We start from the raw sequence: 12179 nt of genomic DNA, 5'->3' as shown, positions 1-12179 counted from the left end.
AATAGCCAAGTGATCAGAAAATTGGTGTTAAAGATGTTAAAAGCTCTCCAGAGCAATGGCCATTCCCAGTAAGGGCCAGACAAAAGCACATGGGCTCACCCCTGAGCACCCATCCCATTGTGTCCAGCCTTGCTGTGGAGCACCCCATGTTCCCCTCTGGCACCCAATGACAGAGCTTTTCATCAAAATTCTGTGCAAAAAAGGAGAATTCTGGCCCCCAAAAAGCTTGTTAATATTATTTCCTCAAATACCACTTTTTTTTCTATGTCCTGGTGAGGATGGGAGCAGAGGAGGGAGGAAGGGATTTTGAGATATTATAGATTGCACAGTCATAGCTTTTCAGAACTCCTGATAAGACCATGTCAGTGTTTCTATTATAAATTCTATTTCAGGGGTTAATATCCCTGATACAAAAAAAATAGCTGCAGGCTGGAACATGCAATAAAAGGTCTCTGTTGGTATGATTTGTCTCTAGATAATTAAAAATAAAAATCAAATTACTTCTCTCTCCTCTTTAAAAATCCTGAAAGGAAGAAAGAGTTTGGTGTTAGTATTTTCACAATTTCCTCCCACCCTGAAGCTAGAACAACAGAGAAATAGTTTTGCTTTCTACTGTAACAGTGTAGAGCTGAGAAATATCACAGTCATCTCCCAAACCTGTAATTTCTAAGCGAGCTGAAGAATTTGCACCCTCATTGAGGTCCGGCTGGATGTGTCCTGCTCTTACTGCACCAGACCTATGTGCACTTCTGTTTTCCTGGCCCTGAGCCTCCCTGTTACCCCTCCAGGACCAGGACATGTCCCTGCTTTCCTACCTAAGGTGAGGCGACAAATTTTTTTGCCAATGGAGATTATTCAGTGACCTGCAAATGACAAATTCTCCTTCAGAGCAGCTGCAAAGAGGAGAATTTTGGTATTTTCTGAACAAAAAAAAAAAAAAAAAAGCAAAAAACACACACACAAAAAAAAGAAGACTTTTAAGAAAGCTGTTTTCCAAGCTGCCAAACTAAAGTCACCTGTGGAAACCATTGCTGCACTGACTCTCGGGGCAGAGCACAAGTGCAGAACCACAGAATAGTTTGGGTTGGAAGGCCAAATCTTAGACCTTAAAGGCCAAACCCCCTGCAATGAGCAGGGACATCTTCAGCTACATCAGGCTGCTCAGAGCCAGCTTTGGGGAAAGCATCTTGCCTTTCCCAAGGGCCCTGACCTCGGGGGCTGCCCGTGCATCACCACATTTCCCATCATTTCACTGGCATGTCCTGGAGACACCAACCAGTCATCCCAACCAGGCACTGGTGGCTTTAAGAACAGGGATGGAGAAAGTGGGGACACTGAAAGCTGCTCTCCCGAGGAGAACGGGTGCTCTGCAAGCTCTTGGATGTGCCCTGAGCTTTGCTCAGCATCTCCCCTCGTCCTGCGGCAGCCCCTCCATCTCCTCCCCACAGCCTCTCCCCTTCATCACTTGACTCAAAAAGCCCTGGCTAATTGGCAGGCTGGCGTGCACATCCTCTGCAAACACTCCTCGCCTCTCTTCCTTGTCCCCATGACAACTTTTATGTCCGCTGCGTCCCCTACAGCACCGGGAGCAGATCTTTGTGCTGTGGCGCTTCACATCCCCTCACCGTCCTGGCTCTGAGCCCTTAATGATGTGCTGCTTCACTCGGGCCATTATCCTCCTGCTGCTGGCTGGGCTCACAGCCCCCACCAGCCTTTGTGCAGCTTTGGGTGATCACAGCAGCCATCCCAAGCCTTTGCCTGATGCTCACCTGGAAACTCAGGGCCGTGGATGCTCCTTCAGAGGTGACTTTGTAAGGCAGGGCTGAGGACCGAGGGCAGACCCTGCCCCAAAAGCCGCCGTGGTGACCTGGTGATCCCCGAGGTGATCTCATGTCCCCTTGCTGACTGCCTGTCCCCGGCCCATGCTGTTGTGGAAGGAGGGGACCAGGGCTCACCTAACCTTTTCCCTCCTGTTTCTTCACCATATTCCATCAGAGGCATTGGCCAGGTTTGCACTCTGTGAGCCCTCCTGCCATGGGCTGCCCGCTTGCCCTCACTGAGATTTTTGCTCCCCAAGTCACCAAGACCTGACCCTGGTGGTGGCCACGGTGGCCCTGCTGTCCAGAGCTGTCAGCTGCTTTTCTGGTTTCTTGTCTCTGCTTGGGTCCATCCTGCTGGCCCTGGATGGCCCCAGCTGTCTCCTTATGCCTTCCTTAAGATGACAAACACTGTCCTGGAGGGATATTTTAGCTCATTATCATCTCCTGAGCTGGCCCCTGCACAAGGGTGGGGACACAGGCTGGGAACTGTGTCCCCCATGGGAGAGCAGCCCCTCGCTGTGCTCCCAACATCCCACAGATGTTCCTCTCCAATGCCACATCATGCACTGACTTCAGTACCACGGATATTACAGACCAAACCTTGTCCTTGCAGAGGGGGAAGGGGCAGGAAGGAGAAGCCTGCTCCTGTGCTGCCAGTGCCCAGATTTCTCTTTGAGAAGAGCTGTCACAGAGTGTCAATCCCCTGCTCACAACCCCAGGCTAATCTCAGCCTCCTTTGCCTCTGCAGGTGCCCTACTCCTGGTTGTGATGGCTCTGGTCACATAACAGGAAATTATGCATCGCATAGAAGGTAAGATCTTCCTTAAATTATTTTCTTTCTAGCCTCTTTCTGTGTTGCTTTTTTTTTTTTTTTCCCCTGCAGTGGGCAGAGTTGTAAAGTTCTGAATAAAACATTAATGTTACTGACAACTGAAGCCTATTTTCATCTCTTTAATCTGACTTCTTTTTTTTTTTTTTTCTGATGTTTCCAGCATCTGATTAGAAGCTCCTTTCAACAGAATAAAAGACAAAGGGTCAGATTTTAGCTGATGCAATGTTCCTGTTAATATTGCTACCTATTTATGACTTCTATTATCACTTTAGAACATTAATAGCAGAGATCTGAGCCTTCTGTTTCAACAATTCCATTAAACATTGCAAGCTGTTAGCAGATATCTTCTTATCTAGACACCATTAATTACTGTCCATCTCCCTCAATTTTTTACTATTTTTTTTTCTTCTGACTTCTCCTCGTGATGTGAAGCTGCAAAACGAGAGAGATCAAAAACACTGTGCCAAATTCAAGGGAAAGATGACTGAAGCGGGGGAATAGCAAATGCAGAGATTCTGCCAGTGAGACAGGCCTTTCTTCTCTTTTTAACCACAGTCTGTCAGGCTGCCCTCGTGCCAAGAAAAGTGGGATCAAGATCACCCCGACAAAGGATGACAAAGAAGACCCAGAGCTGATGAAGTAAGTCTGGAAATAACTCCTGAACACAGCTTGTCACTCCATCCACTTTGCCTCACACAGATTTACGTGGGGGATCAGCACCCACCCCACATCCCCCCTCACTCACTCTGCTTTGAGCATCCTCTGCCAAAGCTCTTTGCTGTGTTCTGGTGTGGCAGTTTTGATGTTTGGTGGAAAAAATGGGTGGTGGGGAGGTAATGGTGTAGATGTGAAAGGTAGGTTGGCAGGGCACAAACAGTTTCTCTGCTCCCTGTACTTTATATAATTCCTGGAAAGCCACACTGGTGTTGTAAATGAGGGTAAAACCCCAAGTCAAGCCAAACATTGCAGGTTTTTGGGAAGCAGTGGGCAGGTAAGGGCTGATGGGTTGGCTTATCTGCCAGGAGCAGATCAGAAGTAGAAACTACCCAGCATTGAGCTGGGTCAGGATCTGGTAACCCTGAATAAATTGTGTTTTGTGGAGTCTTTGCCAGGGCAGAATATTCTAAGTGAGGTGAAAAAACCTTTCTCTGCTGCCTCAGGCTGAAGTCTTCAAAACATCCCAGGGGGTTTATTCCTGTGGGGAATAGGGATTTGAAATTACCTAGTCCACCTCAGGAGTTTTCATGAGCTGTGAAATCCATTTGTCCTGACTTTTAGCAAGTCTGAGCATCACAGGCTCAGCATGTGGGGTCTGGGATCTGTATCTCCTTACACAGCTACAGGACATGAAAGGCAGCACTGACTCCAGGACCCTATATATTTTAGTTACCTCAGAGCATCCCCAGCCTTTCTGAAGCCTGTACACTCACCCAGCAAGTGCAAGTGGAAGGGGGTAAAGAAGAAACATGGAAAAAAATTATCAACCACTTCTAGGAGTTTCTGGTTGCCCATGAGCTCTGGCATATCTGCCCAAAACCCTTGACTCAGCAGACTGTCTCCAAATGGATCTTTTTTAAAAAAATATTTTACTCCCAGGGCAGGTCTTGCTCTCACAGAGGAGCAGAGGTGGATCTCTCCATGTGCCCAGGTTTTGGCCTGGAGAAGAGGCTGAGCCAAAGTGGGACCCAGTGGGGGTAGAAGAACCTGCGGGGGCTGTGGGAAGCTGGGATGCGCCTGCTGGGGGGGAAGGACCTTTCAGAAAAAGATGATATTTGAGCCATCTGCTCTGTTCTTCCTCCTCAGTCTACAGGAAGGAAAGCCTCCCAGTTAAATGAGCCGTGTGGTAATTAGCAGGAGTTAGCAGAGTTTATTAAAAATTAAGCAACCTACTCGAGAATCTGCAGGAAAAAAGCCTCTTTTGGCTCAAATACACTGAATTGCTGGTGGTGTTGCAATGCTGTGCCATTAACCAGGGACACAGGGATGGAAAGGGCAGGCTGCAAATTTGTGATGTGCAACTGCTGGCTGTTGTACCTTTGCTCTCAGCATGGTTGGAGCTCCCAGCAGGGAGGTCACCCCTCCCCATGGTTTCCCCAGGGACTCGTGCCCTGTGGGGCTGGGGAAGCTGTGACTTTGCTCATTTGTGCCTTCCCCGTTCAGGGCAGGACAGGGCAGGAATGTGCCAAGCAGTTTCCCCAGTGTGGTTTCTCTGCACAGAAATCACTTCCCAGTGCAAGGAGAAAGGAGTTTTTGTGTGGCTGTTTTATTATGGGGAACACGGGGTGGGCTGGCAGGACACCCACAGCAGAATGAGGGTCCCCACCAGCATCCTCACCAGGGGCTGGGTTTCTCCTAGTTCACCCTAAAGATGCAAACACTGGGAAGATAAAGTTGCAAGGAATCATATAATTGTTTGGGTTGGAAGGGATCTTAAATCTCACCTCATTCCAACCCTCTGCCATGGGGTGGGACACCTTCCACTAGACCAGATTTCTCAAAGACCCATCCAGTCTGGCCTGGGACACTTCTAGATGTGGGGCATCCATAGATTCTCTAGGTTCCAGGCTCCAAATGGGGTAGGAGCATCACCAAAGCTGGATTTTCTGACTCCTAGAAAGCTGGTGCCACCCACCCCCAGACAGATCTTGGTGGAACCATGGAGATGGGTGCAGGAAATGTGGGATGGGCTGTGAGGGTCTCTGCAGCAGCAGGATGCGAAGGCATCCCCCAACATTCCATGGCCCAGACAGTAACCCCCTCTCCTCCAGCACACCCAGCAGGAGCAGAAGCTCCTCTGAGACCTGCAAAACAACATGGCACAACAATCCCTGGCTGGTGCCTTCCCCCAGCCTGTGGAAGTGTCTGTCCCACCACCCACGGCAAGGTGTGCCTGGTGGGGGTTTATCTTAAGGAGCTTTGGCTCTAAATCCTTCCTCTGTCTGCACCGAGCTCCGCTTGGAACCCGGCCGAGTTTTGCGCTTCGTCACCGAGGAGAAAGTCATTTAGTCCCTGTTGTTTGTGCTGTTCATCCTTCAAGTAATTTGCTGCAGACGTGATTGAACAGATTACCTCAACCTTCAGCCCAGCCCATAGAGCGGGAGCATCCACAGGTGTCTAATTGATCAAACACTACTGGTGCTCCCATTAAATAATAATAATGTAAAAAAAATAATTTAAAATATGTCCAAGACAGCTGTTTTGCACAATAAGGCTCTGGTTTATTTTTTTAACAATGAAAATGTAATAAAAGTTAAATTAACGGTGTAAAATATGTAATGGTTGGGCTGTAACGGCTGCATACGAAATGCTGGGGTCTGTCACTTTCTCTCTTGCTCTTCCCCCCCTCTCCCCCTTCTCCTTTTCCTCCTGAGGATTCAGTAATTTGCTCGTGATCATATAAAAGCAATGATGTTATGAATTTACTGAGGATCCTGCTGGCAGGGATATTATAAGTGAATTGTGCTGCATTTGCAGCTGATTAAAATCGAGATCAGCATTTTTCAAATTATCTTGGGAAAAGGCTGGGTGTAGGCCCCCCCCCTTTTGCTGTCATCTCCCTTTTGTGTGGAATGTAAACAATCAGGGCAATAATTTCTGTGGAGAAACGCAGCTTGTGATTTTCAGGAGCAGCTCTACGAATGCTTTTGCTGGAGAGCCTCAAAGTCCCTAATTGCTTCCAAACTGAGGATATGGGGGTTATTTTTGTCATTCCTTACCTCTTTCTACCTCCCCTATTTTTGAGCAACCTCCCTCGAGTAATAAACTTTTAACTGTATTTATAATTGGCAAGCATTTTTAAAACAAATGCAAACCACAGTAGAAACCCTGATGGATAAACTGGGCTTGCAGGAGGCTGGATTTAGGAAGAATGCCATTAGGTGAGGAGGGAGGAAAGAGGTGCCTTTTAGAGAGCCACTGGTGTGCTTGGCAGTAGCACAAGTTGTGTTGGTGCTTCCACAAGACTTCTCGCAGCTCCTGTGAGTTTCAACTGGCCATAAAGAGGCAGAAGTCTGGTAAGGGCAGGGCTCATGTGCTGCCTTGATGATAATTCCCACTTTATCCCCTTGAGAGCGTGGGTTGATCTTCCCAGAGAGGCAGGATGTGAAGGGGGAGGCAGGCGAGGCCGTGCCGTGGCTGCAGGGTGTGTGATGGCTCCGTGATTTGTCCTGTCTGATGCGATGCAGGCTCAGAAATCCCTCGGATCCCCTCCTGGCAGGAAAAGGGCTGCAGCTCTTTGTGCACAGCCTGAACAGCTCCTGGCCCAGGGACTGGCTCCTGGGGAGGGCTGTGTCCCCAGGGGCACAGACAGTGCCCTTGAGGGTCAAGGGTGATCAGAGATGGGCCTGGGTTCATCAGCAGTGACACCCGGCAGAGCCAGCAGCACGTGTGTGATGGTTCAGTGTGGCTGTCAGCCCTGGGGTACACAGGATCCCATGTCAGACAGACCAGCCTGCCATTTTTGTTCCCAGTAAGGCACCAAATACCTGGTTCCTGACACCACTGGAACCTACTTTTGCTGTGTGTGATGTGACCTCCACAGACCTCCCTCCTGCAGAATTCTCCTTGATTCTCTTTGGCTCTCTTGAAGGAACACCCGCAGCTCTTAATTTCCCATCTGCTCTTTCCATCAACCAAGTACCTCCCCTGTAAACTCCAGACGAGACCCAAATGCAAATGCTCTCCTCCCAGGCTTCCTCATTCCTGCTCATCCATAATTTCCTTACACCTTTATCCCTTCAATCTGTTCCTTCCTCTTGGCTGCCACGCTGTAACTTTGTGTGACTCCCCAGGTGTCCGGTCCCGGGCTGCGTTGGGCTGGGACACATCAGCGGCAAGTACGCGTCTCACCGGAGCGCCTCGGGGTGTCCTCTGGCAGCCCGCAGGCAGAAGGAAGGATCTCTCAACGGCTCCTCCTTCTCCTGGAAGTCCTTGAAGAATGAAGGCCCAACCTGCCCCACCCCAGGCTGTGACGGTTCTGGCCATGCCAACGGGAGCTTCCTCACTCACAGGAGGTAAATCCCGGGGTTCAAGTCAGTGTGAGTGTGATGGTTTTACTGTGGACAAACTCACCTGCCCCAGGATGCTGCTTGAGCAGCATTCAGCTCCTCATGCAAGGCTCAGGAACTGGTGGTTTTGATGCTGAGCTCAGTCAGGCTGAAGTTTACTGAATAGAGAAAATGTGTGGTTGTTTTAATATTCACAGAATCACAGAATGGTTTGGGTTGGAAGGGACCTTAAAACTCATCTCATTCCAACCCCCTGCCACAGGCAGGGACACTTTCCTCAAGATCAGGTTGCTTCAAGCCCTGTCCAACCTGGCCCTGAAGACTTCCAGCAATGGGGCAGCCACAGCTTCTCTGGGCAACTCTGGCCTCACTACCCTCACAGGGAAGAATTTCTTCCTAACCTCTCATCTAAATCTCTATTTGCATGCTGGAACAGAATTTGAGTACTACAAATAGAAGTTTGGTGCCCAAGACAACCAGACTCATCTCACCCTCCACACCTGGCACACCTCCTTTTTCAGGAAGCAATGTGTTTTTAATCTTTGCTTAAAGAAAATTGCTCCCACTTTATAAATGGGGCATTTTGTGGCATTATTCATAAAGCAATTTCCTCTGTACCATAAAAAGCTTTTAGAAGAACTGTCTCGCAGCTTGAATTCCACCAAATGGCACATGCTCTTATGTTGGGTACGTAAGCACCTATAAATACTGAGAGTTTATGAAACCCATTTTTACTTGTTTTTCAGTTTGTCAGGGTGTCCAAGAGCTACTTTTGCTGGCAAGAAAGGAAAACTCTCAGGGGATGAAATTCTCAACACAAAGTTCAAGACCAGCGACGGTAAGATTTTTCACTCCTTTGCCTTGCAGGTGTATCAGGGTATTGAGCCCATAGATCTTTTCCTTTTTAAACTGGGGTAGTTTCAGCTGAAATCTGGGCACAGGTTTCAAGGACATCGTGAACTTTGAAGACCCATTCCTTGTGTTATCTGGGTGTTTGTGGTGGCATGGTACCTGTCTCACTCCTTGAGTCACACATTTTAAGGGAGCAATAATAAAGAAGGCAAAAGAAGTAATGCTGAAATTTAGATTTATTTTTTTTCATATATTCACTGGCATTTTTACAAATCCCTTGCAGTCATTCAGCAATTTTCACCTATTCAGGCTTTTAATACTGAGATATTTCTGGATCTGGAATTTTGTTAGCGATGGCACTTTGCATTTCCAGGGCTATTACTGAGCATTCTGTGGTATTTCACAAGGTTCAAGCACTGAACTTGATAGTTTGGAACCTATAAATACCTGCAGTTCTCTAGAAATATTGCTTTATTTTATGGACCTTGTAATTTCTCATCAAGACATGCATTAGTTTTTTAAATGGCATCATTCCAAACTCAGGACTGGAGAGAGTGACCTGACTGTTCAGGACAATCAACCTTGCCAGGTGCGGGGATGTGTTGGACTCCAACTGCTCTGCTGTCCTTTGCTTTTGCATTTACATATTGACCTGTTCAAGTATCATTGAGCTGTGATAATAAAAATATTAATTATAAAAAAATAGGGGGAAAAAAAAATGGCAGGTGAGAGGTATGTCTTGTTTTGAGGCTGTAAAAGCCAAGGTAAGGACAGTGCAGGCAGGAAGGGCTCAGCAGAAAGTTCAACACTTTTGCTCTCCCCAAGAGCATTTGTTGACTGCCCATGACCTTCCCTCCTGCAGTTCTGGAGAACGATGAGGAGATCAAGCAGCTGAACAAGGAGATCAGTGAGCTGAATGAGTCCAACTCGGAGATGGAAGCAGCCATGGTGAAACTGCAGTCCCAGGTTGGTGTCCTTGGCCATGCGCTCAAGCCCAGGGGTGCAGGGTGTAAGGGGTACCCCTGCTGAGGGTTGGTAACCCTGCCGTGCTCCTTGCTCCACAGATCTCCACCATGGAGAAGAACCTGAAGAACATTGAGGAGGAAAACAAAATCATAGAGGAGCAAAATGAAGCCCTGTTCCTGGAGCTCTCAGGGTTGAGCCAGGCTCTCATCCAAAGTCTTGCCAATATCCGCCTTCCACACATGGTAAGAAACTTTGACAGTGCTCAGCTCAAGCTGATGTCATCGAGGCAGCTGTGCCAAACCCAGTTCACAATAAGGTTTTTTCACAATTAAAGACTGGGAGAATTTCTTTCCATACTACTATGTGTCCTTTATACGATCACTACTTTTCCCTTATCTCTGAAGCTTGCATTATATCTCCCTTTTGTTGTCATTTTCTGCTGATCTCCCTTTGTATCTATTGTTCTGTCTCATTACATCTGGGAGCACTATCACAAAATAGGAAACTTTATCAAGGGCACCCAGTGCCTTTTAGGCTAAGACAGCACAAGCAGAGATCAGGAGGGATTGGATTTCAACGTCAGAAAGATCTTAGAGCTCCTATTATAATGCAGGTAGTTTCAATTGAGTTTTGAATAGCTGGCAGCTAAAGAATAGCATTCTTAAAGAGAGTGTATTTTGTTTAATTTAACAAGGTCTAACAGCCCACAGCATGTTACCATAGAGTTACTGAGAAATGAAAAGACTGCATTAAAATAGTAAAACCACAAAAGGCTATTAATTACCTTCTTTCTATTCCCAGGAATGTAATTACTGTTGTCAAAACCAGGTGTGTGGAGGTGGGGCTCGTGTTGTTGAGGAAGCTGTCCTCTTACAACTCATAAAGACCATTGCAATGATCAGAGGAATGAGCTTTTGATTTATTTTTTCTTCCATCCCTTTTTTTCCTTTTTCTTTTTTTTTTTTTGGGAATCCTTTTCATTGGGGTTTGTATTTAAATTCAGGCTGGTTGGAGAGAAGCCACCCTCCAGCAGAGCAGTTTTGGATAGTATTCACCCAGCTGCCTAACTGGCAGAAAACCACTCGCTGAGAGCTTTTTTGTCAAGTATTTGACACATAAAGGTCAAATAAACTGTTCAGCAAATATTTTTTCAAGGTTTCAGGCAACTCTAATTAAATGATGCCCATGAGACTTTTATGCTCATTTTACTCCTGTTCTTTTTCTTCCCTTTCCCTCTCTTTTTCCCCCCATTAAGCCCAGGTTAGATACCTGCAATGCCCCTCGAAAGCAGGAGCTGTGCTGCAGCAGAGCTGGGCTGGGCAGCTGTGAGCCCAAGGTGACCCAACTTTGCCTTTGGTTCATTTCGTGATGTTTCAGCAGTCCTGTCGTCCTCCAGCCCTTCATTTCCATGCCTTAATTCAGCCTCCAGCCTGTCAGGCTGCCTGCACACACTTAACCTGGTGCTGTTAATAGCCCCACAAGGCCAGTGCATAAAATTAAGGACCTGGTTAAGATCCGGTGGGATTAGGGCAGTGATGAGATTGCTTTAGATGCAGCACTGCACACAAAAGGGCTTTGACGTGGAGACCTTTGGCTGTCTGTACATACAGAGAATCATGGAATTGTTTGGGTCAGAAGGGACTTTAAAACTCACACTGTTCCAGCCCTCTGCCATGGGTTAGGACACCTTCCACTAGGCCAGGTTTCTCCAAGCCTGGCCTTGAGCACTTTCAGGAATCCACAACTTCTCTGGTCACTGAAATACGCAGATGATTTATTACAAAGACTCTCATTCTCTTCCTGTTCTCCCACTAACACTTTTATATTTGGCTTTTTTTTTTTTTTTTTTTTTTTTGACTGCAGGAGCCCATTAGTGAGCAGAACTTTGATGCCTACGTGAACACTCTGACAGACATGTACACCAACCAGGAGTGCTACCAAAACCCGGAGAACAAGGACCTGCTGGAGAGCATCAAGCAAGCCGTCAAGGGCATCCAGGTGTAGTGCCGTGGGATGGAAAGCAGCAAGCAAACAGACTGTAAGATGGAACCTCCCCTCCAAGTATTCAGGTTTACAAGTTAGGAAACTTGTCTAATGAATGAAAAAAATGAAAAAAAAAAAGGACCAAAATGTAACCAAGAGGCCATTTCTGAGACATGGAACTGATCAAACTCAATGTTCTCGTTTACTTAACTTTGGACCTTCTTGAGAAAAGTGGGAATTTTTCTACTTGGACCACAAGGTAGATCAGGATGGAAGGTTAAATTCTCCAGTAGGCTGTGGGGCTTGGTAGCAGGTGAAGAGCAGGCATCTTCCATGAGTTGCTTGCTCTTGCAGAATTGATCCAAGGGTTAAAATGTTACAAGAACGGGGTCTTGTCTGATCCAAGACTAGCGTATGACTGGCTTAAACCCTCATATTGTCTATGGTCGTATGTCCAGATCACCTACTCACACATGAGTTATGTTCTATGTTGCTACAAGTGCTGGAGCTGCAAGCTACCTGTAAATCTGAACCTGTGCTGGGCCTCCCAACCCCGAAGTGTTCAGATATCCACTGGGCATGGGAACTCTGAAGTATTATAAAGTAGCTTATTTTTATTTTCTGAAAGAAATCCGAAGAGCAGTTCTGGATCTCCAGTGGAAAGCGCAATGGAAAAAAGGTTCTCAGGGAAGCTTTTGGAGTTTGCAACTACAGTATTCC

The 12179-nt window shown here is 47.0% G+C and overlaps 1 protein-coding gene across 1 annotated transcript in view; it reads left to right on the top strand.

Moving 5' to 3' along the window:
* MYT1 (myelin transcription factor 1) overlaps positions 1–11480 on the top strand; it is a 39262-nt gene extending 27782 nt beyond the window's left edge. Inside the window, exons 16-22 of the mRNA XM_058850755.1 lie at positions 2569–2631; positions 3208–3291; positions 7443–7664; positions 8405–8496; positions 9373–9476; positions 9575–9718; positions 11340–11480. Coding sequence (XP_058706738.1) covers positions 2569–2631; positions 3208–3291; positions 7443–7664; positions 8405–8496; positions 9373–9476; positions 9575–9718; positions 11340–11480 — 850 coding nt within the window. The remainder of the gene's footprint in view (positions 1–2568; positions 2632–3207; positions 3292–7442; positions 7665–8404; positions 8497–9372; positions 9477–9574; positions 9719–11339) is intronic.
* Positions 11481–12179: the final 699 nt, after the last annotated feature.

The sequence above is a fragment of the Poecile atricapillus genome, chromosome 15, assembly GCF_030490865.1.
Source record: "Poecile atricapillus isolate bPoeAtr1 chromosome 15, bPoeAtr1.hap1, whole genome shotgun sequence".
Classification (NCBI taxonomy): domain Eukaryota; kingdom Metazoa; phylum Chordata; class Aves; order Passeriformes; family Paridae; genus Poecile; species Poecile atricapillus.
Note: the sequence above shows the minus strand (reverse complement) of the source record. Positions and strands in the feature narration are given on the sequence as shown.